Raw genomic sequence first — 25,639 nt, 5'->3', positions numbered from 1 at the left:
AGGTGCGTTTAGTGCTGGCCCCTTGTTCTGCCTTGGGTGAATTCTTTCACCACCTGCACCACTGGCTTCCCCGCAGTCGGTCACCCCACATTTGGGGGGCTCCCCCTCCGGTAGATACACCACCTTACCTGGATTATCTGATGTTCTCCTCCCCTGACTTGTAACCTTTCCTCCGGTGTCCACCAGAGCTCAAACCCTCATCTGATCACATGGCTCCCATGCTCAAAACTCCCCCCCTCTCCCCTGCACCGTCCAGGAGCACTCTGCTTCATGCCCTCCCATCTCTCCCCTGGGCCAAAACTGAGACTCCTAACTTGTCCCTGCTCTGCCCCCACCCCATCCCCATCTGTTCTCAGCACACTAACCAGAGTAGCCCCTTAAAAAGCTCAGTCAAAGCGTGTGTCTGCTTTTTTTTTTCTTTTTAAGATTTTATCCATTTATTCATGAGAGACACACAGAGAAGCAGAGACAAAGGCAGAGGAGAAACAGGCTCCCTGTGGGGAACCCCATGTGGGTCTCGGTTCCTGGATCAGGACCTGAGCCAAAGGCAGACCCTCAACCACTGAGCCAGCCAGGCGACCAGCATGCATCTTCTTTGACTGGCCCCTCCCTCAAGGGTCCCCAGCTCTCTCAAAGGAAAAGCCCAAAAGTCTTTCAAATGGCTTGGATGCCCCCTGAGTGCTGACCCCTCCCAGTGCCTCTCTAATCCCACTTCCCTCTCTGCTTGCTGTGATCTGAAACACTGGTCTCCTGGTCCTTCACCGAACCTCCGAACACCCCTGCCCTGGGCTCCAGAGCTGCGTTTTCTGCCCCGGGTTGTTCTTCCCTCCGATCCGAATCTGCCTGGCATGTTTCCTCCTCTCCTTAAATTCTCTGCCCCAAACTCACCTTATCTATATAAAATAGAGGCCGCCTCGCATAAATGCTCCCCTGTTTTTTCTTTTTTTTTTTTTTCTTTTTTTTTTTAATTTTTTTTATTTATTTATGATAGTCACAGAGAGAGAGAGAGAGAGGCAGAGACACAGGAGGAGGGAGAAGCAGGCTCCATGCACCGGGAGCCTGACGTGGGATTCGATCCCGGGTCTCCAGGATCGCGCCCTGGGCCAAAGGCAGGCGCCAAACCGCTGCGCCACCCAGGGATCCCGCTCCCCTGTTTTTTCTCCCGACATTTCTCACCCTCTGAAAAAACATATTTATGTGTACTGTCTGGCTCCTCTCCCTAAAATGGAAACTCAATGAGGACGGGTCTTTTTTTGTTTTCCTTGTCTACAGGTGTATCTCATCACCTGAACGGTGCCTAGCTCATAGTAGAGGCTGAATAAATTCTTGTTAGATAAATGAATAAATTGCCCGATTCAAGTCATTCTACTTCATGCTACTTGTGACCCAACACAAAGGCCACCTTTTCCTTTGGTGGGGTATTGTTTGCTCCTGTCCAAACCAGCCTCTTGTATTCACATGGCTGTCTGTCTCTGCCTCTGCCCCCACTGGAGGGCTTATGGGGAGCTGAATTCCGCTTGGGTTCAGCACACACACACACACACACACACACACACACACACACACGGAGGTGCTCCAGAAGGTAAATGAACCTCATGCATGTGAGGGAGCCTCTCTCTGAGAGGGAAGAAAAATGCGCATAGTCTTGCACCTCGAAGGCAGAAACCCAGAATTCTACTCCAAGTCTATTTGACTCCAAAGGTTCCCAAATCTCCTTTCCACTAACCCTCACTGCCTTTCAAATACAAATAGGAATGTTCTCACTGCCCAACCAGAAGAATTTTTGGGGCAGATAATTAACCGGGATCAAATTGAGGCTTTAGTAATAGAGAAACCGACACCACCTCCATATCATCTTCAATTAAGTCTGGGCATCCTTAGGCTTTTGGACTTTTTTTTTTTTTTTTTTTGAGACTCGAGCATTTCAAAGTAAAAATAAATTCCAGCTTCACATACACACACACACACACACACACACACTTTCTACTTTCTAAATAATGAAACACCCAATACAATGAGTACAGTTTTTAATTTTGGTATAATAATGCTTCCGGAGAATTATTTTAAAAGACAAGAAGAAAGAAGAGAGGGACAGAGGGGAGGGAGGGGCAGAGAGGGAAAGAGAGAAGAAAAAAGAGAAATTGTTGTCACTCTTCCTTCATAAGTGCTCCCCCCAAATGGCGGCAGGTTCAGGGTGAGATACAAGGTAAGAGGGCTGAATGGGAGTAGAGAAGCATCTCTCTCCACCTAGCATCTGACAGGACCGACGCATTGCAAATAATGATCCACCTCCCTCCCACCAGCACTTCCTAGGCCACTGGGTTTCTGCTTTTATTCGCGTGTCCAGAACTGAAGTAAAAAAGTAGGCCAACCCCTCCTTACCTCCCTTCCCACCTGGACCTTCCCTTCCTCCTATCAGAGGCTGTCACTGCCCGGATGACCCGAGCAAGCTAGGAAAGCTACTTCCTAGTCTAAAGCCTACCCATTTTCATAATAATGAAGATCACTGTCCCTTTCATACCATGTGCATAATTATTCCCATGGTAGTCTAATAAGAGTTTATAAGGGGTTAATTAGCTGTTGGTAGCGTACTTGAAGATACAGAGGCAGATACCTACATCTCCTCAGCAGGTGGCGCTCAGATTTTATGACCCATGCCCTGGGTACCTTCCACACTAGGGGAAATAGTCAGAGAAGTGTACATTAATTTCTTAACAACAACAACAACAACAACAAAATAATAATAATAATAATAATAATAATTTCTTAACAGAGGTGGTTGTATCTGTATGTTCAAACATGCATGTTTGCATTCATAATAGTACTACCTAGAATTTCGAGAGAAGTATGGATTAGAATCCTTTTTATTAAAAACCCCTTCAAAGCCAAATTTAAAAGGAATCACATTTATGCCCAATTAATAAGATCCGTACTTATCAAATACTTCTTTTATAAGACAACAAGGTAATATTACCTCTGGACCCCTGGGCTAGTAGCTCAAAACTATAAGTGTGGTTGTGCCAATCTACATCCCCGCCCTCTCTAGAACTTAATTTCCCAGAACTCCCAGGCTCGACCAGCAATAAAATTGTTAAGTTTTGCAAAAAAATTATGTTAGCTCAATCCGGAAGACAAAGCTGATGGTTTATTTCAGCCCTTTCCTCTTTCATGCTGGCTAAACAAAAAGTTGACTTGACAACATAGTCAGTCTACCACTCCCTCTTCTCTTCCTGTGGTCTAACCAGTAAACATTTTGACAAGGACCAAGCTCTCACTCTTCTCCCGGGGGATTCTGGTATTTAACACTTGTCTCAACTTGTCCTTATTAAATTTCTGACGTGTCCCAGTTCACTGAGACACATTTGTTCTCTCCCTCCCTTCTACCTGCCTAAGCATTAATAGAGCGTATTAACTTCTCAGGTTAGCAATATTATCTTCTGAGGCAGTCAAGCAAACAGGTTAAGGTAGAAGCACGGCGATTTCTCATGAGACACACACACATATTAGTGTAAGGGATTCTGAGTCACAGCCCCTTCACGACTGACCACGCTGCGATTTCATGTCACCACTCTGGAAACCAATGAAAGGACAGGACGATTGCAAATTGGTTTTATTTTTACTCTGGAGTGAGATCAGTTAAGAATGAGGGGTGATGGGGGGCGCCTGGGTGGCTCAGTCGGTTAAGCATCTGCCTATGGCTCAGATCATGATCCCAGGGTCCCGGGATCGAGCCTCACATCCGTCTTCCTGCTCAGCAGAAGAGTCTGCTTCTCCTTCTCCCTCTGCTGCTCCCCTTGCTTGTGCTCTCACTCTGTCTCTCTTAAAAATCTTAAAAAATTAAAATAAAATTAAATAAATTAAAATTAAAAAAAAATTTAATGGGGGGGGTAAGTATTGAGGTAAATCTTGTACCTAAATATGGACTTGGATGGAATGCAAGTGAATTCCTACTCTCCTGGCCTTGTCTCTCCCGTCAGTGCCAGAAACAGCTCTATCTCCTCGTGGCCGCTAACACTCATTTTCCATCTTGCATTTCCTCTTCTCTGGGGCCCATGCTAGAAGGCAACGCAAGCTCACTGCTTTTTCACCATCTTCTTGCCTCTAAAACAAATGAAACGCTTGGGAGGTTTTTAATACTGCAAAAGGAAACTGAATCTTAAGAAAAACAAGAGCAGGCAGGGGGCTACAATATGTCCTGAAAGTGTTAGGGTCATATTTAGTCCCATAACGCCTCGTAATCTAAATAGATCAGGAGTGATTTCTCTTAGCTCTTGCTTTATTCTTCTCTTGTCTCTTCTTGGGATCTGAGCTGCAACCAAACATCCCTTTTAATTCAGGGGCTGATACTACTTGGTCTCTCCTCCTTCCGTCAGCAGATTTACTCCTTGATTCTCTAAATCTATCTTGCAAATAACCCTGTACAGGAGAGACACAAAAAGGAAAAAGATATAGCCTTACATTGCATAGTGGAAGCAGGAGCATCGGCTTGCATCCTTCATCATTTTTGTACCCGCCTCGTACACTATGATGTTGTAGGTGCCGAGGACCAACATCCTATCACCATTTCCCCCATTCTGCTGTTGAGGAAGCTGAGATTCAAGAGAATCAGATGATTCGCCCAAGGTCACATGGCTATTCAGTGATAAGTGTAGGACTTTCTTTCTTTTTTTTTTTTTTTTTTAAGATTTTATTTATTTGTTAATGAGAGGCACAGAGAGAGAGAGGCAGAGACACAAGCAGAGGGAGAAGTAGGCTCCATGCAGGGAGCCTGACTGGGACTCCATCTCGGGTCTCTAGGATCACGCCCTGGGCCGAAGGCAGCGCTAAACTGCTGAGCCACCCAAGCTGCCCAGAGTAGGACTTTCTAATAGAAAGTTCCCGACATCTCAGAGAAAACTTACGACTGCCTCGGTCCCAGAACAGTCCTACTTCTGCTATGAAGAATTGCAACTACTTAAACAAATCAAGTGCTTTCTTCTTGACAAAGTGACATGGAAGGAGGGAGGGACAAAGGACAAGGGGAGGTGGAGTGGGATAGTGGGACTGAGGCATTGCTCACAGGCTGCCTCTGTGTAGATTTAATCCCTTTAGGAGCCACGGGGCTAGCAAGAAGTCTCCTTTAAAAACAGAATTACCTTGGGGGAAGATCAAGCCTCTTTCAGAGATACCCAGACAAGCCAGATAAACTATGGGAGTCACCCGGTGTGGCAATTCAAGTGTAGAATGTTTAACCACAAGTCAAGAAGTCTTTAAAAATAAGGTGTTCATGGGGTACCTGGGTGGCTCAGTTGGTTAAGCGCCTGCCTCTGGCTCAGGTCATGATCCCAGGGTCCTGGGATCCAGCTCCACCTCGGAGCCCTGCTCAGCAGGGAGTCTACTTCTCCTTCTACTCCCCCCGCCTCACCCCGCTCATGGTCTCCCTCACGTACATGCTTGCTCTCTCTCAAATAAATAAAATAAATCTTTTTTTTTTTTTTAAAAAAAGGTGTTTTTTATACAAGTGCATATCGTACATCAGTGGAAATGAATTAGCATACAACTACATAAATAAATTGCGCAAACAAAAGAGCAAATGAAAGAACTCAGGAAGGAATGCATATCACATGATTCCATTTTCTAAAGCTCAAAAACAGGCACATCTAATCCGTGCTGTTTTAAGCCAGTGGAGACAGAGGTAAGGAGGTAGGAAAGCAAAATTAGGTGTCGCCTACTTCTTTTGCTTCCGGAACCTCAAGTAGGGGTCCTAGGCCCCAGAGTCCGACAGACCTGGGTTCAAATCCTGATTCTGCAACTGAGTGACTTTGAACAAGTAACTTAAATTCCCTGTGCCTCAGGTTTTTCCATCTATAAAATAGAACTAATAATACCTTCTTCAAAGGGTTGGTGTGAGAAGTAAATGAAATGATGTATGTGAAGTGCCCTGGCAGCATGCGTAGGTGCAGTAATAAATGGTAACTATGATCATCCCCACCCCTGTTGCCTGATGGTAAACCAGGATCAGAGAACAGATAGGTAAGAGCCCAGCGGAGAAGGAAAGGGAAGGACCAAATTAGCCTTGTGATCAAAGATGTACGGAATCCACCCGAATGCATTCAGAGAGAGCTGTTCTTTCGCTTCCCACTGCCCACGCAGTCTTCTGGCTTGTGCTGCCTACAAGTGCAGGCCAGCCCAAAGCAGCCAAAACAAAGCTGTTCGGTCCCATCCACACAGGCCCTTGCTAAGGACCTGATACTCATCTGATAAACCAATTTGCACTGACGCTCTCACAGGGTTGCTGGCAGCTTACTGGGTTACCCTGCTGATTGGGCTGTGTTTCAATCAGAACCTTATGGACATTACAAGGTCTTGATCTAGGCTGGGTGAAATTTTACCCAGTCCCAGATCAGCAAATAGCCAGGTGGGGCTCTTTGGGGGAGGGGGAATCGGGACAGGCAGGGGATGGGACAACACAAGCAGAATGGTGTTAAGGTCCAGACTGCAGGATCCAGCCAGAACCCAGGAAGTCTGAAGTTGTAGGGATGCACAGGCTTTCCTTGCTTCTTGACTACAGAATGAGAACTGGTCCAGACAACTTGGGTTCATTCTCTCCACCTAAGAGGGAAAACAGGTATCCCCCTGGGAAGCCTCGTCAGCTAAGGGGCCTCTAGTGCTGGGGAAACAGAGTAGAGGAAGACTTTCAGGTTTGATTTTTGTGTTGTTAAATGAGGCCTTAGGGCATCCACACAGGGAATACCGGTCAACAACCAGAAGGAGCAAACTGCTGACGCCCAGAACATGCGTGGACCTCAGGGGCGTCATACTGAAAGGATAAAGTGAGATTCAAGACTACAGGAAGTTCTGGCCCCAGGAGGAACACTTATCGATGCTGAAGGAAGCCTGGGGCCGAGGTGGGCTTGACTGCAAAGGGCATGAGGGACCGTTTCTGGATGATGAAGGCCTTCTGGATCTTGACTGAGGCAGCGGCTCTGAGGGTGTACGCCTTTTTCAGAATCCATTGAACTGTACACTTAGAAGGAGTGCAATTCACTTTATGCAAATTATCCCTCAATAAAGTTGCTTTTAAAAGAAAAAAAAAAAAAAGTTGATGCCTTAGTCACTGAGATTGTTCCACTCCAGATGTGCCCTGAGAGGCCTGCAGGAGAACCTCGGCAAGCCACACCTCCAACAATCTCCTAGCACAAGAGCGGAAGACTTTCTCCTCTTTTGAGCATCACATCTACCTCCTGAGGTGGGTTGGAGGAATCCCCGGGTTATAGCTAAGGAAGCAGAGATACAGAATTAGAGCTGGCCTGTGTCTTCTGACTCCAAATCCTGCCATCTTTCCTGGAACCAGCCTCCCGAGATCACCCGAATCTAAGGAAGCTAAGGTCCAGAGAGTGTAAGTAGCTTGGCAAAAGCAGCACTGCTAGGCAAGGGCAGAGGCCAAAATCAAAGTCGTGCCTTATCCCCCACAAATGGAATGAGGAATTGTCAAACGGGGACCATCCTGAATGGAGGTAGAAGGTGGGCTTTCGTTCCCCTTCTGCATCACTTCCAGACCCTGGACAGAGAAGCAAGCAATCTTAAAACAAAAGCCAGGCTCCTTTCCAGCTGTCTCCACACCACCTCTCACTGCATGGAGCAGCCCCCACCCCACCCCCTTCAGTCCCAAGGGTCTTGTAACTTTAACAAACTACAGCAAGGAACACATGCATTACCTCACCACAGTCTGGCTTATTTCCTAGCAGCAATTGTCCAAAGCTTGCTCCATTTCCCCCCTTCTGTTGGCTGTGCACCCTTCGCCCATTCCTCCCTGCTGAAATCACAAAGCTCTGACCCCAGTGGGCCTGCAGGAGCCTCCGCCTCCTTCCCAAAGTACTTACCATTAGAAAGAAGGCCCCTGGTGCAGAACACAGCGCATCCGATGGCCCCTCTGTATACATTCTCACATCAGGCTCCTGTGTGTGCTTAGGGAAAAAAACTCTGGGAGAACCTCAAGACACAATTGGTGGCAGTTAACTCTGGGGAGAGGACCTGGAGGGTGGAAGGAGGGAGGAGTCTACTTTCCATTTGGTTTCTTTTCTGTTCAATGTGAATTTTCCCACCAACGGACATGGATTACATTTAGTGATGCCAACGAGGGTAGTCTGGGCCGGGAAATGATAAGCCATTTCCTCCTTTCACATATCTGTATAGAAAAGCAGAAAGCCTGAGAAGTATTAATTTTCGAAAATATAGTAAGCACCTGTAATGCGCCACCTGCCTTTCTCCGCGGTCACTGAACCACAGTTTCAATGATACAAAGACTATGAATCATTCACCCCAATGAGAGGGAGCCAGGAAGGGGTATAGGAAGGAGAGGCCCCGGGAGGGCAGCCTCCACCTTCCTCACCGGATGCATCACTCCCCTTTGAGCCACTGTCACCCCCACACACACACACCTGACACCTCAGCTGGGGTCTCCACCTGTCCTCATTCTTAGCCACGTGCATTTGCTTTCCGCCCTAGTCCTCGGCACTGCTGCGACCCACAGCTTGTATAGGGCAGGGACTGTCTTACTCTTGGTCCATGCTCTCAGAGCTTGATGCGTGCAGAGTAGAAAGTGAATGAACAGTTGTTAAAATATCACGTAAGGCAGAGCATGGGAGGGGCGTGGGTTGTCTCCAACTGGACAGAGCTGGAGCAGGCTGGACCTGCGCCCTCCTCACACTTGCGCTCAGAACCCTGGCGGGGTCCTCTCTCTTGCTCTGTCAAGTGCACGGTAATGTGTTTACCAAGACCTCGTCCGCTCTGGCCACGCCCGCCTGTCTGCCCTGCTCCTAAGGCAAATCCTGGGCCCCAGCAGTCAAACTGGTCCATTCACCTGTCCCAGAGCGCACCTGGAGGCTCCCCGCCTCAGGCCCTCGCCTTTCCCAATCTCGGCCACCACCGATAACCCAGCCACAGGGTCGCCCCCTGATGTGCCCCGCGGGCTGGGCTGGCTCCCCCCCCCTCCCCCCCCCCCCCGTCCGTCCGTCCGTCCGCCCGGGAGCCCCCCTCCGAGCCTCCCCTTCTGCAGCTCGCAGCCCTGCCTTCCCGGGGGTCTGTCCCCCCTCGCGAAGACCTTTAAGGGGCGGGGAGATGCAGTTCAGGTCGGAGGTCGAATTAGGTTAAAGGCTGCATCAGGACTGGGTTGGGTTCAGGATTAGAATTCGAAGCGGTGAGTCAGTTCCTCATCCCACTCACTAGGCGGCGCCCGCAGTCCCGTTCCGGTCCCCAGGCCTCCGGCGTTTGAAGTTTACTAGTACCTGTCTGGCGAGTTTCCTTCCTGCCCCACTGTCCCTTTAAGAAGGTGAGCCAGGTGAGGCGGGCCCCGCCCCCGGCGCTGGCCCCGCCCCCGGCGCTGGCCCCGCCCCCGCCCCGCTCGCGCAGCCCTCGCGACCTGACCCAGCCGGGGGCCGAGGTCCCAGGTCCCGGCCGGCGCCATGGAGCGGCGCTGGCCCCTGGGGCTCGGGCTGCTGCTGCTGCTCCGCGCCCCGCTGCCCCCGGGGGCGCGCGCCGAGGAAGGTACCGACCCCCGCCCCCGCCCCCGCCCCCGCCCCCGGCCCCGGTCCCCGGCCTCCCCGCGCCCTCGCCAGCGCCCCGGTGCGCCCCGCCGCCCGGCGACCGCCTGGCCCGGCCAGCCTCTGGTCTTCGACCCCCAGACCCTGCTCTCCCGGCTCAGGCGCCCCGTAACAGTTTGCACCTGGGGGGGGGGGGGAGGGAGCCCCTGACCGCTGCGAGGAGGCAGCGCCCAGACCCCCACCCCAGCATCGTGGGGATCCCTCATTCCCAGCCAGGCTCGGCCTCCCGGGCCCAACCCAGAGGGCAGCGGTGCGAAGAGGCCTTAAGCCATCCTGGGCCCGAGGACAGAGGGACCTGCCGCTGGGGGATGGATCAGAACTCGGGTGCAGGAGCTCCCAGATGTACAGGTCAAGCCTTGCCTGTGAAGGCTTGCACACCCTTCCGGGGCCCTACTTCCCAAGACCCAGAGCTGTGCCCTGTACCCTCACTGCACACCCCCAGCCACAGGCTGAGCAGGCCCTTTGGCAGTAGAAGGGAACCTCCGCACCCACCCGTCTAGGGTCCCCTGCCCACACCCTACCCGCTTATGACCCCCAGGGGCTGAGGTCCTCTCTTGCCCATTCACCCTTCGCATTTGGCCGGTGCCTGGATGCCCCAGGCTGACCAGCCCCTGCCGAGTGAGAGGGTGCGAGTCCTGTGTGGGGCTGCTCTGCCCAACACTTCCTGCCTTGACTTTGGTCAAAGATCCAGCCCTCCAACCCTTGCCCGGCGCTGCCGTCCTCCTTTCACACTCTGGAGGAAGACAGACTAATCCCCAGAGCTCTTCACTCCTCCTTCCTGGGCTAAAGCTCGGGAAGTCACAGCTGTTAGGAACAGGATGTGGGAGGCTTGGGGCTGGGGGCCCACGGGGAGGAATGTGGGTCACACGTGTGGGGCCTCTTCCCCCAGAGGTGACAGGCCCCTCTTCTCCCTCGTGCAGTCACTCTGATGGACACGAGCACAGCACAGGGCGAGCTGGGCTGGCTGCTGGATCCCCCGGAGGATGGGGTAAGTGTCAGGGGAGGGAAGGCTCAAAGCTGCAGGCCAGTGGGAAATGGGCGGAGAGGTGGGTGGAGGAACCGAGAAAAGAGCTGGAAAAACTGGAAGTGTCTCCTCCTCGGGGAGGGGGAGGGGAGGTGAGTCAGAGCCTCCAGAATGGGACAATGTGGGGGGGTCAGGCTTCACCCCATGAAGAACGCCTCAATGCCTGGCTCCTTCCCTCCCTGCCCCTGTGAAAGAGGGCTGAATACTTAGGAGGACTTGGGGGGAGATGAACCCACATCCTCCAGGGAGAGGATGAACCATCCTTGGGGTGGTTGAGGGCTGAGAACCAAAACACCAGATGTGTCCTCACACTGAGGTCCCTCTGTCCCAATAGAGTTGCACAGATAGGCTTCAGAGGGTCAGGGAGCCCCATAAAAGTGTAATGTAAGTTGTGTATACGCACATGGAGACGAGAGCCAACGTTTTCATCAAACCCTTCGAAGGGTGTTTGCCTCCCCAACTAGAGGTCCCTGAGCCCCTGGCACCTTCTCCATCCTCCCCAGCCCAGGCACACGGTACGGTCCAGCTGTCTGAACCTGCTCCGAGTCCCTTCCCACCCTGGGTGTTCTTAAGACCTAGTGAGCAGAGGTAGGCGCCTGTGAGTCCCGGAGAGCACCTTTCCGCCACTCAGCAGAGCCGGCCACAGAACCGTGAGAGGCTGGCCTCAGGCCCTCCTTTCCCCCCTGGTCCTGGACCCCTTTCCCCTTCCTAGTCCAGTGGGAATTGCAATCTCTATTTCTGGGATCGGGGTCACTTGCTTTCTTTCCCTCTGGGTCCTAGGGTCCTGGCTCTAAGTTCTCCCACAGAGTGGCCTATAATTAGAATTAATAGACTAAACCATACTGTATCCTACAGGAGGGGCTGCTTGGAAAATCCTGGGTTAGGCCAGCCGTAATAGGCACCCCGTCTCGTAAAGCAGCTAATCACTCCACAGCGAGGGCCGCAGGTCCATTCGCTGGCTCCCACAGGCCTCCACCCCCGGTGTACCCCAGCCACCCCGACCCAAATAACTTCCCTAATTGGGCCCGAGTGGAAGCAAGGCCCCTTTCGCAGCTTTGCAGCTGGAGGCAAGAAGACAGCAGCAGTTACATGCTCCCCATGTCTATCTTGTCCCCTCCTTATCTTTTCAACACACACAAACACACTCAGATTCAGACTCCCCAGAATGCACCCATGTAGCAGCCAGCAGCCGGAGTGGTAAGTGAAAGGATTCTTGCTGCTGATCCTGGGCAGCTGGTTCTCCCATCTGTCACTGCGGGAACTGGGAGAGGCAAGTTACAGCTGGGAACATCTGCTCCTGGCTCCAGCTGCAGCCACGGCAATCTAGCTAATGAGCTGCACATTATCCACCTACTACCTTTCCACCTGACCTCCACCCCATGCCTTCCACTTGGCTTCCCCATCATAGCTTCCTCTTAAGAACAGGCCCTGGGTGCCTTCATGGCCTGGACAACCCTTGCCCAATCTTTGAACTCCCTAACATAAAGCGAAAATATGTACCTCAGGTGTTATTGCCCCATGCCACCCAATCCTTAGTTTTTGTTTTTTTAGATTTTATTTATTTATTCATGAGACACAGAGAGAGAGAGAGAGAGGCAGAGGGAGAAGCAGGCTCCATTCAGGGAGCCTGATGTGGGACTCAATCCGGGGACTCCAGGATTATGCCCTGGGCTGACTGCTGAGCCACCCAGGGATCCCCACCCCAATCCTTAGTTAATCGTTCTTTCTCTTGCCTTTTCCCAGATCTGAGAGTAGCAATGAAAGCCCTTGGAAAAGGAAACATTCTAAAGACCTCAGACTTCTCTATAAGCTAAGGGAGTTGCAACCAAAATATCAAGGGGGTATTTTATAGAATTTGAGAGCTCCTTTCTTATATTTATCTGGCAGAAAGAATATGTAAGAATGTCTGAGAAGTTTTTTTTTTTTTTTTTTTTTTGAGAAAGAATGAAATGGAACACTTGCCCTACCAGATTATCAGAACGGACAATATCTGTACTCAACTGTAATTAAAACCTGGCATTGCACAAGAATACCCAGGTCAATGGAACAGAATAGAAAACCCACATGAATGAGGTTTTGGTATGAGATTAACACTGGAATGGCAAATCAATGTGCAAAATATAGACTGGACAGTAGATTGACAGCTGGATGTCCATAATTTGAGAAAGAAGAAGACAACGAGTAAGAAGGATGTAAAGTTACATCTCCACTTCATGCTATAGACAAAAAATAAATAAATAAATTCTAGGGAGATTAAAATCTGAACCTAAAAGCCAAACCTACAAAAATGTTAGGAGAGAATATAGATCTTTATGAGTTTGGGATGGGAGAGCTTCCCAAGTGAAATACACAACCCAGAATTCATAGAGGGAGAGAAGATAGATGTTATGATGTGAGATTTTTAAAAGTACCAACATCAAAGACATCATTAGCAAATTAAGTGGCATGATGGGAAGAAAACATTTGAAACATATTTCAAGTAAATGATGAACACCTATAATGTAAAAAAAAAAAAAAAAAAAATCTCATCGAAATGAATATTCCAAAGATAAGAACAGAATATCAGGCAAAGTTTACAAACGTAATTACATAAAAATAGAAATAGCCAGTGAACAAAATAGAAACACACAACCTCCTTCTCAAAATAAAAAATGTTAATTAAAATGGCAAGAAGCTGTATTTTGTCCATAAGATAGGCCAAAAGTAAAGAGATCGTTAATATCCAGGTTTTCAAAAAATGAGGCCTCATGCATTGTTGGTGAAACCGTAAATTGATAAATCCTTTTTGGAGGCCAATCTGACACTATCTTCTTATAAAATTTATAGTATTTACCCTTTGATATAGCAGTTCTACAGAAATCTTTTAGAAATCTGTACATGTAGGGCAGCCCGGGTAGCTCAGCGGTTTAGCGCCGCCTTCAGCCCAGGGCCTGATCCTGGAGACCCGGAATCAAGTCCCACGTCAGGCTCCCTGCATGGAGCCTACTTCTCCCTCTGCCTATGTCCCTGCCTCTCTCTCTCTCTCTGTGTCTCTCATGAATAAATAAATAAAATATTAAAAAAAAAAAAAAAGAAATCTGTGCATGTAGACTTTAAACAACAGTAGAAAAAGATAAAAAATAAATAAACAACAGTAGAACTGGAAACTACCTAAATGCCCAACAATAGGGGAATGAATAAATAATTCACAGTACATCCATACAGTGGAATACTGTTATAGATTGCTAAAAAGAATTAGGTAGATCTATTTATATTCTCGTGAACATCTTTCAAAGACTTTTTAAGGTGTTTTGTTTTGTTTTTTTAGATTTAGATTTTTAAAGATTTTTTCATTTATGCATTTGAGAGAGACAGAAAGAGCAAATGAGGGCATGAGCAGAGGGAGAGGGAGAAGCAGACACTGGTGAGTAGGGAGCCCCGATCTAGGACTCCATCCCACAACCCTGGGTTCGTGACCTGAGCTGAAGACAGACACTTAACGGGCTGAGCCACCCAGGCGCCCCTCAAAGGCTTTTTTTGTTTGTTAAAAACAAAAAGTAGATTACGAAATAGCCTTGTGTCCAAAAAAAAAAAATATGTTAAAAACACATACGCAGAAAAATATTCAAACATTTCTCTAGGGGCGCTGAAAATGGTCTGGTGAGCTTTATTCCAAATTGTTCAGAGTGGCTCCCTGTGAAGGGGCAGTTGGGTGAAAGGACTTTCACTTCACGTTATATATGTTTATTCTTTGACTTTTAATAATAAGCGCAGAGAGACATAATGATCCAGAGCTTAAACTCTAGGGGCGCCTGGGTGGCTCAGTGGTTGAGCGTCTGCCTTTGGCTGAGGTTATGATCCCTGAGTCCTGGGATTGAGTGCTACGTTGGACTCCCAATAGGGAGCCTGCTTCTCCCTCTGCCTAGGTCTCTGACTTTTTCTGTGACTCTGATGAATAAATAAAATCTTAAAAAAAAAAAAAGCTTAAACTCTAGAGCCTAGGGTGCCTGGGTGTGTGTCCCAGCTTTGCCTCCTAATAACTGAGTGCATAAGGCAAGTCATTGAACCTTGCGCTGTGACTCAGTTTCCTCATGGGAAGTGCTTGCAACAGTGACTGCCGCATTAGGCTAGCCATTATTATGAATAAGTCTAAAAATTATTTTATTTTATTATTATTATTTTTTAAAGATTTATTTATTTATGATAGACACAGAGAGAGAGAGGCAGGCAGAGACACAGGCAGAGGGAGAAGCAGGCTCCATGCAGGGAGCCCGATGCGGGACTCGATCCCGGGACTCCAGGATCGCACCCTGGGCCAAAGGCAGGCGCCAAACCACGGAGCCACCCAGGGATCCCCTAACAATTATTTTAATGTAAAAACAGGTAAGGGGCATGGACTGCATGGTGTCTGGGAGTCCACCCAACCCCGTCCACTGTTGATTTTGATAGTGACCATAACTAGAGGGTTATTAGAAGGAATGAGTTCCCTCCATACAGAAGGGTTCTATGCTTGTTCTTGCCCCCCGAGCTTAGGGGCCTTGATATAAATGTACTATCCTCTTCTCTGAACAAGGAGCCAGACAGGTTTCGTGAGTGAGCGTTTTGCCATCAAAGTCTGTCTTTGCCACGACTCTGCTGACGAGACGGGGAAAAATTGGTGCTCGTGCTTCCAAAGTTGGAGTGGGCTCATTGAAGGCGTCGCTGTTGTCATGCCCATCCTGTATCCAAATAACTCCTGACCCTAAGCACTTAACTTACTGTCCTCAGGCCCATGGTGGGAAGACAGCAGGACAAGTAGCGCGAACCCGGGGAGGTCTAAGCGAACCAGAGTCTGGGGGGCAGGTGGTGACTTGGAGCCTGACTCGATTCTCCTCTCACAGTGGAGTGAGGTGCAGCAGATCCTGAACGGGACGCCCCTTTACATGTACCAGGACTGCCCAGTGCAAGCAGGCGGGGACACTGACCACTGGCTGCGCTCCAACTGGATCTACCGCGGGGAGGAAGCTTCTCGGGTCCACGTGGAGCTGCAGTTCACCGTGAGGGACTGTAAGAGTTTCCCCGGCGGAGCCGGGCCTCTGGGCTGCAAGGAGACCTTCAACCTCCTGTACATGGAGAGTGACCAGGACGTGGGCATCCAGCTCCGACGGCCCTTGTTCCAAAAGGTGCTTCTACCCCCACCCGCACCCCCACCCCCACTCCTCCAGTGCCATTTTGGTCCTAACACTGGTTCCCGCCTCACTCTTTCCCAGGACCCCGCTCAGCTAAGGAGAAAGACAAAGTGGCATAAACAGAAAGAGGTGTAGGTGTCAACTAAGGATGAGAATGTGGGCCTAGACATCAGAAGAGGTGGAGTTGAGTAGAGCAGCATCCCCCGCGGCTGCGGCCCACCTCCCAGGACCCCCCGGATGCCTGGGCAGTACTGAACCCCAGATGTGCCACGTTCTTTCCTGCACATCCATCCCCATGCTGAGCGCTCATGTGTAAACCAGGCGCCGTACGAGGGGAGTAACTAGTAATGAACTAGAACAGTCATGACAGGATGCTGCAATAAGTCATCAGAGTAGCCTCTCTCCCTCTCGAACTATGTCATTGCTCTGTAGTCACCCTCCTGGGGGTACCGTGAGACGATGTGATGCCTTGGGAGGAGATGAGCGGAGGCCCATGGCCAGGCGTTGAATCCCGACGTTGCCCCGTCGGGCTGCTATTGACCTGCTGATGCAAGATCAGACGGAGGATCACCTGCTTGCACCTGTGGCTGATGGCACCGGGTAACACCTGCCACCCTGAAAGCCCAGCCACGGATAAGCAGGAACCACCATGTCTTTCCTACTGTGTCCCGCCTTCAGGCTCCACTGAACCCCTCCGAGGCTGCTTACCTGGTCTTACAGTAGCGTTGATAACGGTGCCAGCCTTCACCTGGGTCGGAGGCTTTGCCTCCACTAACATAACAGCCTCCCCTGGGGGAGGCTGAGAAGAGGTATTTGGACTTTCCCTATCAGCCTGCAGGGTGCTGGTGTGCGACACACCCCAGGGGTCCACCCGGAGGTGCGCAGGGAGACCGTTCTCTGCAGGCTACGGGCTCTCTCTCTAATGCCATCCGTTTCTTTCCGACTCAAGGAACCGTACCGGAATGCAGAGGTGTAAGGAGCATGTTATTTATAGGATGTGCTCTCATCTTTTTTTTTTTTTTTTTTTTTCCGAAGAGAAGACGTTGTAAAGTTTGTTATTAGTAATAAATTAACCATGACGCACTTTATAACTGATCACCTCACTGGCACAGAGGTTGGGAACACCTTCGAATAGTGGAAATTATATGGGCTGTAGCGTCTCACTGCCCGGATTCCAGCCGCACCACGTCGTACAAGGTCTTGAACCTGTCCTACTCCTAGCCTTAGTTTCTCTATCTGTAAAGTGGGGCTGGCCATCCGTCCCACCTCACTGGACCCAAACAGCGTAACATGCACAGGACGCTTAGCTCAGTAGCTCACACGTAATAAGCCCTTGGTTTATGGTTGCAGGAACTCTAAGGTATCAAGCAAACAATCATTTTTTTCTGTTCCGTGGGCATGAAGCATGACTTGCCATTCCACCCCCCGCCCCTTCCCAGGTAACTACTGTGGCTGCAGACCAGAGCTTCACCATCCGGGACCTCGCGTCTGGCGCTGTGAAACTGAACGTGGAGCGCTGCTCCTTGGGGCACCTGACCCGCCGAGGCCTCTACCTCGCTTTCCACAACCCGGGTGCCTGTGTGGCCCTGGTGTCCGTAAGGGTCTTTTACCAGCGCTGTCCTGAGGTCGTGCAGGGCTTGGCCCGATTCCCCAACACTCTGCCCGGACCTGGCGGGCTGGTGGGGGTGGCAGGGACCTGCTTGCCCCACGCCCAGGTCAGCCCCGGCCCCTCAGGTGCGCCCCGCATGCACTGCAGCCCCGACGGGGAGTGGCTGGTGCCTGTGGGACGGTGCCACTGTGAGCCCGGCTACGAGGAAGGCGGTGGTGAAGGATGCCTGGGTAAGGAGACTGGAGGAGGCGGTGGGGACATGCGGGGTGGGGGGGGTCCTCCAGGTGCTGGGGGACGGAAGGATGCCTCTGCGCCATCTCAGTGATGTTTAGACTGAGCGGCTGAGCCCCCCTTCCCCCCGCCCAGGGAGGCACCTGTGTTTCTGGTACAAAGGACTGGGGGAGGGAGGGGGAGTGGGGATGAGCCTGCCTGTAAAGGCTGGACATCCATGGCTCCGCTGCATTCTCTCTCCAGCCTGTCCCAGCGGCTCCTACCGGGCGGACGCAGATGCGCCCCATTGTGTCAAGTGCCCAGGACACAGCGCAGCTGAGTCCGAGGGGGCCACCCTCTGCATCTGCCACAGCGGCCATTTCCGAGCCCCTGGGGAGGGCCCCCAGGTGTCCTGCACACGTGAGTCCCGGGTGGCGGGGCAGGACTTTGTCCAGCCCGTGTTAAGGTTGGAATTCTCCAGAGCTTTTCTGATAGTGGGCATCCTTTAAAGTGTCGGATGCTTAGAGGACATCTGGATGGCTCAGTGGCTGAGCATCTGCCTTTGGCTCAGGTCATGATCCCAGGGTCCTGGGATCGAGTCCCGCATCGGGCTCCCTGCAGGGAGCCTGCTTCTCCCTCTGCCTGGGTCTCTGCCTCTCTCTCTCTCTGTGTCTCATGAATAAATAAAATCTTAAAAAAAAGGGGGGGGGCAGAGACTTTAGGCTCCCCTGCCCCAGAAGAAAGCAGAAATGAGGTGAAGGTCCTTTTCCCTCAGTGGGAATCTCTCAGCAAGGCCTTCGGAGGTGGGAGGAGGCAGGGGCCAGCAGCTTGGACAGAGCGAGAGCGCAGCTGGCTCCTCCCGACGGCTCTTCTCCTTACAGGACCCCCCTCAGTTCCCCGAAACCTGAGCTTCTCTGTGTTGGGGACTCAGCTCTCGCTGCGTTGGGAACCCCCGGCGGATATGGGGGGGCGCCAGGATGTGAGGTACAGCGTGGGGTGTTCACAGTGCCGGGGAGCAGCGGTGGACGGGGGGCCCTGCCAGCCCTGCGGGGGAAGTGTGCGCTTTTCCCCAGGAGCCAGCGGGCTCACGGCGCCAGCCGTGCGCGTCAACGGCCTTGAACCCTACGCCAACTACACCTTTAACGTGGAGGCCCAGAACGGAGTGTCGGGGCTGGGCACCTCCACCCCCGCCAGCGCCTCCCTGAGCGTCAGCATGGGCCACGCAGGTGAGCAGCCGGGATGGGCCTGGAAGAAACCAGAAGGGCTGAGGACTCCAGGGCCAAGCGGATGGGCGGGAAGCAATCGAAACGCTGTTGAAGCTCTTTCCTCTTTCTTTCCAAACCCGCTGGACCCCTCCCGGCTCCCAGAGTCCCTGTCAGGCCTGTCCCTGAGGCTGGTGAAGAAGGAGCCGCGGCAGCTGGAACTGACCTGGGCAGGATCCAGGCCGCGCAGCCCCGGGGCGAACCTGAGCTACGAGCTGCACGTGCTGAATCAGGTGCGGCGGGGCTGCGGGACCGTGTCTGGGGTCCCCGCCGGGCACACCCCGGCATCCCCAGGTACGGGGTGAACGGAAAACTGACCAAAGTGAGCTGTGCGGCTTTCTCAGGTCAAAACCCTACAGGGAGCCCTGCCCTGACCGCTACCCGCCCGTCTCCATGGGATCCCAAGACTGGCCATCGCCTCCGCCCGGTTGGGCTCGGCACAGGCCAGCTGACGTTAGCTCTCATCCACAGGACGAAGAACGGCATCAGATGGTTCTGGAACCCAGGGTCTTGCTGACTGAGCTGCAGCCAGACACCACGTACATTGTCAGGGTTCGAATGTTAACCCCTCTAGGTCCTGGCCCGTTCTCCCCTGACCATGAGTTTCGGACAAGCCCACCAGGTGAGGGGTTATCCCGTGTTCTACCCCACACCCATGCACCTGTCACCCCACTGAGGCTTCTCAGACCCTGGCTTCTTCCCATATGCACACGCACAGACGCACACTTAGAGGCTGCCTGGGGTGCGGAGAGCCCCCCACAGACCCACACGAAGCCCCTGCCGCATCGTAATCTCCTCAGATACCCCGACCCTGGATGCGGCCTTCCAGTGTCCTGTGCACTCTCCCAAGCCCTCGGGGTCGTGCTCGTCAGTGGGCAGCCCCAAGCTAGTGGTCCCAGTGTGAGGCTCTGTCTCACACACCCCCATCTCCTTGGGTAGGGGACCCCCCTGTGGCCCACTGAGGGCTCTGCCCCCGGGCATGCCCCGTTAGCCACCATCATTGCTGTGGCCTCTGAGCCCTCCAGCCTTCCTCACGCCACGTGCCACAGTTTCCAGGGGCCTGACCGGAGGAGAGATTGTGGCCATCATCTTCGGGCTGCTGCTGGGTGTCGCTCTGCTGATGGGGATGCTCTTCTTCCGATCAAGGTGCTGCTGCTGCCCCTCCGCGGCCACCACCCGGGGTCCCTTTGCCTGGCCAGAAATCCCAGAACGCAGCCCCAGCAACCCTCCCAGCCCTTAGGACGAAAGCTCCAGCGTACCCCCCACGCCATCCTACACCCCCACCCTGTCGTTTGTGGGAATAGCCCAGCCGGAGGGCCCTGGGCCAGTCCTAGGACTCTGAAGAAGCTGCCCCCCCCCCCCCACAGGAAAGCGCAGCGGAGACACCCGCAGAGGCAACGTGACCGTGTCGCCGAAGTGAACCGAGGTGAGCCCAGGGCACCTGTGCGTATATGTGGTGGTGGAGCAGGGTGGGGGCAGCGGTATTGGGACGTGCCACGGAGATGGAACCAGAGAAGCCACATTTGCCAGGCCAACTCTGGGAGCACGGGTTGGGGCTGTTGTCTCTAGGGCTTTACTGTTTTGCCACCTAATTAACTCTGGTTAATTAACTTTGTAACGATAGCCCCCCAGAGGCTCTGTGCAATTACCTGTTAGCTCTTGCTGCCTCTGTTCCGACACCTGGGCCCGGGGCGGCCTCCCCCGTCCTGGCTGGCCAGGTCTGTGGGCTGAGTCTCAGCGAGGAAGCGATTGCTGGCAGGCCCCTAGAAGTCCTCCAGGGCATGTGGGCTTCCTGCGGGTCACCTCATTAGGTGTCCCACGAAAGGGGTAGTCAGTGGTTCATCCAAGTGAAAGGGTGGGAGTGAGGCTTGTCTGGGAATGTGCATGAGGTGTGAGTGATCGGAGGAGTATGGCTAGCAGGGGTGAGGAAGAAGGGCGAGGAATCTGAAGTGTGGTCAGTGAGCCGTGGGACGATTGGGTAACCGGAGGCCGTGAACAGCTTTCAGGCCTGGGTTCTGGCCCGCAGCTCTGGGCCTCTGGGGGCAGGGACGCGAAGCTTTGCACATAGACAGAGGAAGGTTTTTCTCCCACTTTAGCCAAAATGGGACTCCTAAGAGAGCAGAACAATGAAAAGTCTGGGGAGTGCTGTTGGCCCCAGCTCCCCTCACCACCACCAAAAAATCCTCCCGAGCCCTCACGCTGGGGCTCCTGTGGCCGAGCCCTCCCTGTTCTCCCCGCAGAGGACAAGCTGTGGCTGAAGCCTTATGTGGACCTCCAAGCGTATGAGGACCCTGCCCAGGGAGCCCTGGACTTCACCCAGGAGCTTGATCCAGGCTGGCTGATTGTGGACACTGTCATAGGGGAAGGTGAGCCCTGCGGGTCCCCTCTGCGTGGCAGGACGGAGCTGCTCGCCAGCTGGTCTCTCGGCTGCCCCAAGGGCTCCTAGACGAGTTCCCTCTCTGCTCTACCCTGTATCCTGCTTGAATCGCTGTGGTCAAGTTGTAACCCCCTTATCGGGTGTCCTAGAGCAGCCCCTGCTTCCTACACAATCTGCTTCTGTGGTTATGGAGTTTCTGATTAACAGCCCAAACATGTCATGTTTGTCAACAGAAGGGTCGCTGTGCCCAGGCTCAGGCTATTCTCAGACGGCTGCGAAATGTGGGAGAGATTCAAAGCCTCCCTTACCCCGCATTCCCCCCCAACCCGGGCCCAGTGTCCTTGGGCTGCCCTGATCCCTTGGGTCACCGGAGGAAATGGATCTGAGCAGAGAACAAAGCTTGGCAGTGTCATTGGCAGTTGTGCAGCCGAGCCAGCTGAGCTGTGACCGGAGGAGCTCGCGGAAGAGACGAGGCAGTGCTTAGCCTCCCCCGTCACTGGAGCACTGGCCCTGGACCAGCCTGTCCTTGCTGAACACAGCCCAGGGCCCCCGCACAGCCACGCTCACCGGGCGTTTACTGAGCCCCTCCCCTTAGCCAGGAGCTGTACCCACCTGGGGGGACAGTATTGAATAGGTTGCAGAGCTGCACTCCTCTTCCAGACTCCCGTCTCCTTCCCCAGGAAGCGCAGCACGAGAGCCCCTTTCCCGGAAAGGTCAAGCCACTTTTCTGATCCAGAGAAGAAAAGAACCAGGAGACTGGAGGATACTGCTGCCCGTCCCCCTAGGGGAGCCTGCCGGGGCATCCGGCCATGGCCTGTTTTCTTTCCACCCAGGAGAGTTTGGAGAAGTCTATCGAGGGACCCTGAAAATCCCTAGCCAGGACTGTAAGACTGTGGCCATTAAGACCTTGAAAGACACGTCTCCAGACGGCCAGTGGTGGAACTTCCTTCGAGAGGCAACTATCATGGGCCAGTTCAACCACCCGCACATTTTGCACCTGGAAGGCGTTGTCACAAAGCGTACGAGCAGCGGTCCCCGAGAGCATGGGGAGAGAAAGAGGAGGAGAGGAGGGTGTCAGACCCCCGGGAGAGAAGGGGAAATATGCTGCCGGGGGCAGGAAGTCTGGTTCTGGGTGGCGATGGGATACAGGCTGCCGTGCTGACATGTGCTTTGTGTCTCAGGAAAGCCCATCATGATCATCACGGAGTTTATGGAGAATGGAGCCCTGGATGCCTTCCTGAGGGTGAGGAGGGCGGAGAGCCAGCTGGGAAGGGGAATGCACCCATGGACCCCGGGGTTTGGCTCCTGGTTTGGGAAGGAGACCCCGCCCATTCCCTGACTTGCCCTCTCACCCTGCTGCAGGAGCGGGAGGACCAGCTGGTCCCTGGGCAGCTGGTGGCCATGCTGCAGGGCATTGCATCTGGCATGAACTACCTCAGTGACCACAATTACGTCCACCGGGACCTCGCGGCCAGGAACATCTTAGTGAGTCAGAACCTGTGCTGCAAGGTGTCTGACTTCGGCCTGACCCGCCTCCTGGACAACTTCGATGGCACCTATGAAACCCAGGTTAGAGCCGTGTCGTCATTACGTGCACGCGCACATACACACGATTATGTGTCGTACATGTAGTCACACATGCACAAGTACAGGACACATGCTCTTGTGGACACGATAGTCATGCCTTTGCACAGGTGTTTTGTTGTGTGCGCCGCCCCCCTCCCCCCAATGCCCTGAAACACATCACCTTTCTGTTCTACGTGCCCTGTTAGGGGGGAAAGATCCCCATCCGTTGGACAGCCCCTGAAGCCATTGCCCACCGCACCTTCACCACAGCCAGCGATGTGTGGAGCTTTGGGATTGTGATGTGGGAGGTGCTGAGTTTTGGAGACAAGCCCTATGGGGAGATGAGCAATCAGGAGGTAAGCCTGGGGTCCTCTTCCCATGTCACCCCTCACTCCTCGGCTCCTCCCAAAAGCCTCCCATGGCTCTTGCCTGCAAATATCCTATTCCTTCTTCCTGACCCAGTTTTTCTGCACTCTTGTTCCTGTCCCCTTTGCCTCATTCCCTGTTCTCGTCATTACTCTCAGGGGTGAGTAGAGGCTCTATTGCAGTGATCTTGTGTGAACGGAGATTTCTCAGGGGCTCCCAGGGAAGGTGACCCTCCAACCTCAAGGCTGCTCCACCACCCCCCCACCCCGCCCACGGCAGGTAATGAAGAGCATTGAGGATGGGTACCGGCTGCCGCCTCCCGTGGACTGCCCTGCCCCTCTCTATGAACTCATGAAGAACTGCTGGGCCTATGACCGGGCCCGTCGGCCCTCCTTCCACCAGCTGAAGGCACATCTGGACCAGTTGCTTGCCAACCCCCACTCACTGCGGACCATTGCTAACTTTGATCCCAGGTAACCACACTGGAGAGGGCACAGGGTTTCGGAGGGCAGGTGTGGGAGAGGAGCGTTCAGCTGCATTAATGAGCTCTGGACAGAGCACAGAGTACTGCTGAGGCAGGAGGAGTCTGAGCCCTTGCGGGACAGTCTACCCTGAGGGAGGACACACCATCCCGTCCTTGTCCGGTGGAGGACAGGAAGCGAGCACACAGAGGATGGGAAGCGATAGGTAGTGCTTACGACCTGGTATCTCCTCCGGGGAGCTCGGTCACTAGGGTGGGGAAGACAGAGCAACCAGCAGGTGCCAGTGGGAGGCATGTCATTACTGGGAGGGGCAGCCTTGTGGGGTCTCCCAGAGCACACGGCAGGCATGGGTTAGGGCGCTGAGGGCGGGCTTAGTGCGGGATGGCAGCAGTGTTGTTTAGGGACAGTGGCCAGAGGTGAAGCTGGACAGGTGGAGGACCAGCTCTGCTGAGAAGTTTGGACTTTATCCTGAGCATGGAGCACTATCGACCGATTTTGAAATTGGAGGGACTCACTCAGAATCGTGTTTTGCCAAAAACATTGCCAGAGTGTGGAGAATGAACTGGTGGCAGGGCTGAGGAGGGGGAGCGGGGTGGGCATGGCTGGACTTTGAATGCTCAATCCAGTAAACCAGCCCTGGCATGCTGGCCTCTGTATCAAACCACCATATATAACCTTGTTTCTGGGAGAAAATGTGCTCCAAGTTCCAACTTTTGCAACTATCTTTTGGAGCAGGACTCCCTCGTATACTGGAGACTGCATGTGCTAATCTTTCTGGAATGTTGAAAATTTTTCCCCCAGCAGATTTACTTTGCTAATGGTTTTGGCTCTGGCTGGCTTGAGCACAGGAACACTCATTGTCTCGTGGGTGTCGGAGGGCAATAATAACAGCCGGGCTTGGAGGGGGCAAGCGGTGGCGGCTCCCAGAATTCACAGGGGCCACCCAGACAAGGGCAGGGCCATGCCCGGCTTCCGAGGCCTCAGCTCCCCTGCCTCCTGCATCTTTCCTTTGGGCTGGGAGAGTTGACACTTGGGAGTCAGTCCCCAGTCAGTCAGCCGGAACTGGCCACTCCAGTGGGAGGTGGGCCGGTCACACGCTTGTGTGTGGCAGGGCTGCCACCCCCCTGGGTCTTTCAAAGCAGCAGGACTGTCAGCCCGCCCATTGCTGTGAACATGCCAGGAATCAGGCCAGGAAATGAGTTCACAGACAATGGCCAGGCTAATCCACAAAGTCCAGATAATCTCTGTGCTCAGACACCCAACTTGAATGCCGGCCGCAGATGCTCAGAGGCTGAGCCCCAATGTCAGGGAAGCTGGAGCTGGAAGGCAGAGGACAGCCCCCGCATCTCCCTCCCATGTGACTGGGGTACCCGGTGTCCCGCAGGGTGACGCTTCGCCTGCCCAGCCTCAGTGGCTCCGACGGGATCCCCTATCGAAGCGTCCCCGAGTGGCTGGAGTCCATACGCATGAAACGCTACATTCTGCACTTCCGCTCAGCGGGGCTGGACACCATGGAGTGTGTGCTTGAGCTGACGGCCGAGTGAGGACCTGGGGGGGGGGGGGGAGGGGGAGGGGGGGTGCTGGGCACGGAGAACTGCGGGGGGGTTAGGCCCACACTCAACAATCCCCTTTCGTTGCCCACAGGGACCTGGCCCAGATGGGGATCACGCTGCCAGGACACCAGAAGCGCATTCTTTGCAGTATTCAGGGATTCAAGGACTGAGCCCCTCCCCCACCCACCCTGTCGTGGGGGCAAAGGGGCAAAGACGGGGGCCATGGTCACTCCCCATGGCCCTCCCCTCAGCCTACTTATGTAGGCCTTTGGTGCTGCTCCTGCCCACCCTTCCCTGAGGAACTCACCTCTGGGCCCGGGAGCCTTTGTTTTAAAAAGGGAGGTAGGGGTGGAAGTGAAAATGTAATCGTGGGGGGGACCTGGGGAAGGGTTTAATATATATACATATACATACATATATTTTTGTAAATAAACAGGAACTGAGTTTTCCCCTTTACCCCTG

General features: G+C 53.2%; 2 protein-coding genes and 1 long non-coding RNA gene across 7 annotated transcripts in view; 1 reads left to right on the top strand and 2 right to left on the bottom strand.

Annotated features, from left to right (window-relative positions):
- Window positions 1-257, bottom strand: part of LOC144285027 (taste receptor type 2 member 62-like) — a 169,591-nt gene extending 169,334 nt beyond the window's left edge. Inside the window, exon 1 of the mRNA XM_077850256.1 lies at window positions 129-257. The gene's annotated coding sequence lies outside the window, so the exon portion shown is untranslated. The remainder of the gene's footprint in view (window positions 1-128) is intronic.
- A 3,330-nt stretch (window positions 258-3,587) lies between these two features.
- On the bottom strand, window positions 3,588-9,266 carry LOC144285024 (uncharacterized). 5 transcript variants are annotated; one of them, XR_013353406.1, is made up of 3 exons: window positions 9,205-9,266; window positions 3,913-8,559; window positions 3,588-3,828 (listed from the first exon to the last, which is right to left on the bottom strand). It is a non-coding gene; the product is annotated as an uncharacterized LOC144285024 (long non-coding RNA). The 5 variants fall into 5 exon arrangements; XR_013353407.1 differs by lacking the exon at window positions 9,205-9,266 and having other exon boundaries at window positions 3,913-4,101; window positions 4,459-8,949; XR_013353405.1 differs by lacking the exon at window positions 9,205-9,266 and having other exon boundaries at window positions 3,913-4,589; window positions 7,863-8,949.
- Window positions 9,267-9,385: 119 nt separating this feature from the next.
- EPHA1 (EPH receptor A1) lies at window positions 9,386-25,633 on the top strand. Its single transcript, XM_077850248.1, has 18 exons — window positions 9,386-9,525; window positions 10,502-10,569; window positions 15,465-15,746; window positions 17,192-17,591; window positions 17,836-17,991; window positions 18,453-18,797; window positions 18,939-19,066; window positions 19,305-19,455; window positions 19,883-19,979; window positions 20,201-20,259; window positions 21,074-21,199; window positions 22,044-22,229; window positions 22,392-22,453; window positions 22,573-22,779; window positions 22,983-23,132; window positions 23,422-23,615; window positions 25,009-25,164; window positions 25,269-25,633. The coding sequence occupies exons 1-18, from the start codon at window positions 9,444-9,446 to the stop codon at window positions 25,345-25,347; spliced, it is 2,928 nt and encodes a 975-aa protein (XP_077706374.1). The 5' UTR covers window positions 9,386-9,443; the 3' UTR covers window positions 25,348-25,633.
- Window positions 25,634-25,639: the final 6 nt, after the last annotated feature.

The sequence above is a fragment of the Canis aureus genome, chromosome 15 (assembly GCF_053574225.1).
Source record: "Canis aureus isolate CA01 chromosome 15, VMU_Caureus_v.1.0, whole genome shotgun sequence".
In the NCBI taxonomy this organism is placed as follows: Eukaryota; Metazoa; Chordata; class Mammalia; order Carnivora; family Canidae; genus Canis; species Canis aureus.
Note: the sequence above shows the minus strand (reverse complement) of the source record. Positions and strands in the feature narration are given on the sequence as shown.

What these genes read in the sequence shown, in the direction of transcription:
- EPHA1 (XM_077850248.1), top strand. Translation starts at nt 9,444, where the DNA reads ATGGAGCGGCGCTGGCCCCTGGGGCTCGGGCTGCTGCTGCTGCTCCGC. An exon ending in CCCCCAGGTGTCCTGCACAC is followed by an intron (nt 17,992 to 18,452) that starts GTGAGTCCCGGG and finishes TTCTCCTTACAG; the next exon opens with GACCCCCCTCAGTTCCCCGA. An exon ending in AGCTGCACGTGCTGAATCAG is followed by an intron (nt 19,067 to 19,304) that starts GTGCGGCGGGGC and finishes TCTCATCCACAG; the next exon opens with GACGAAGAACGGCATCAGAT.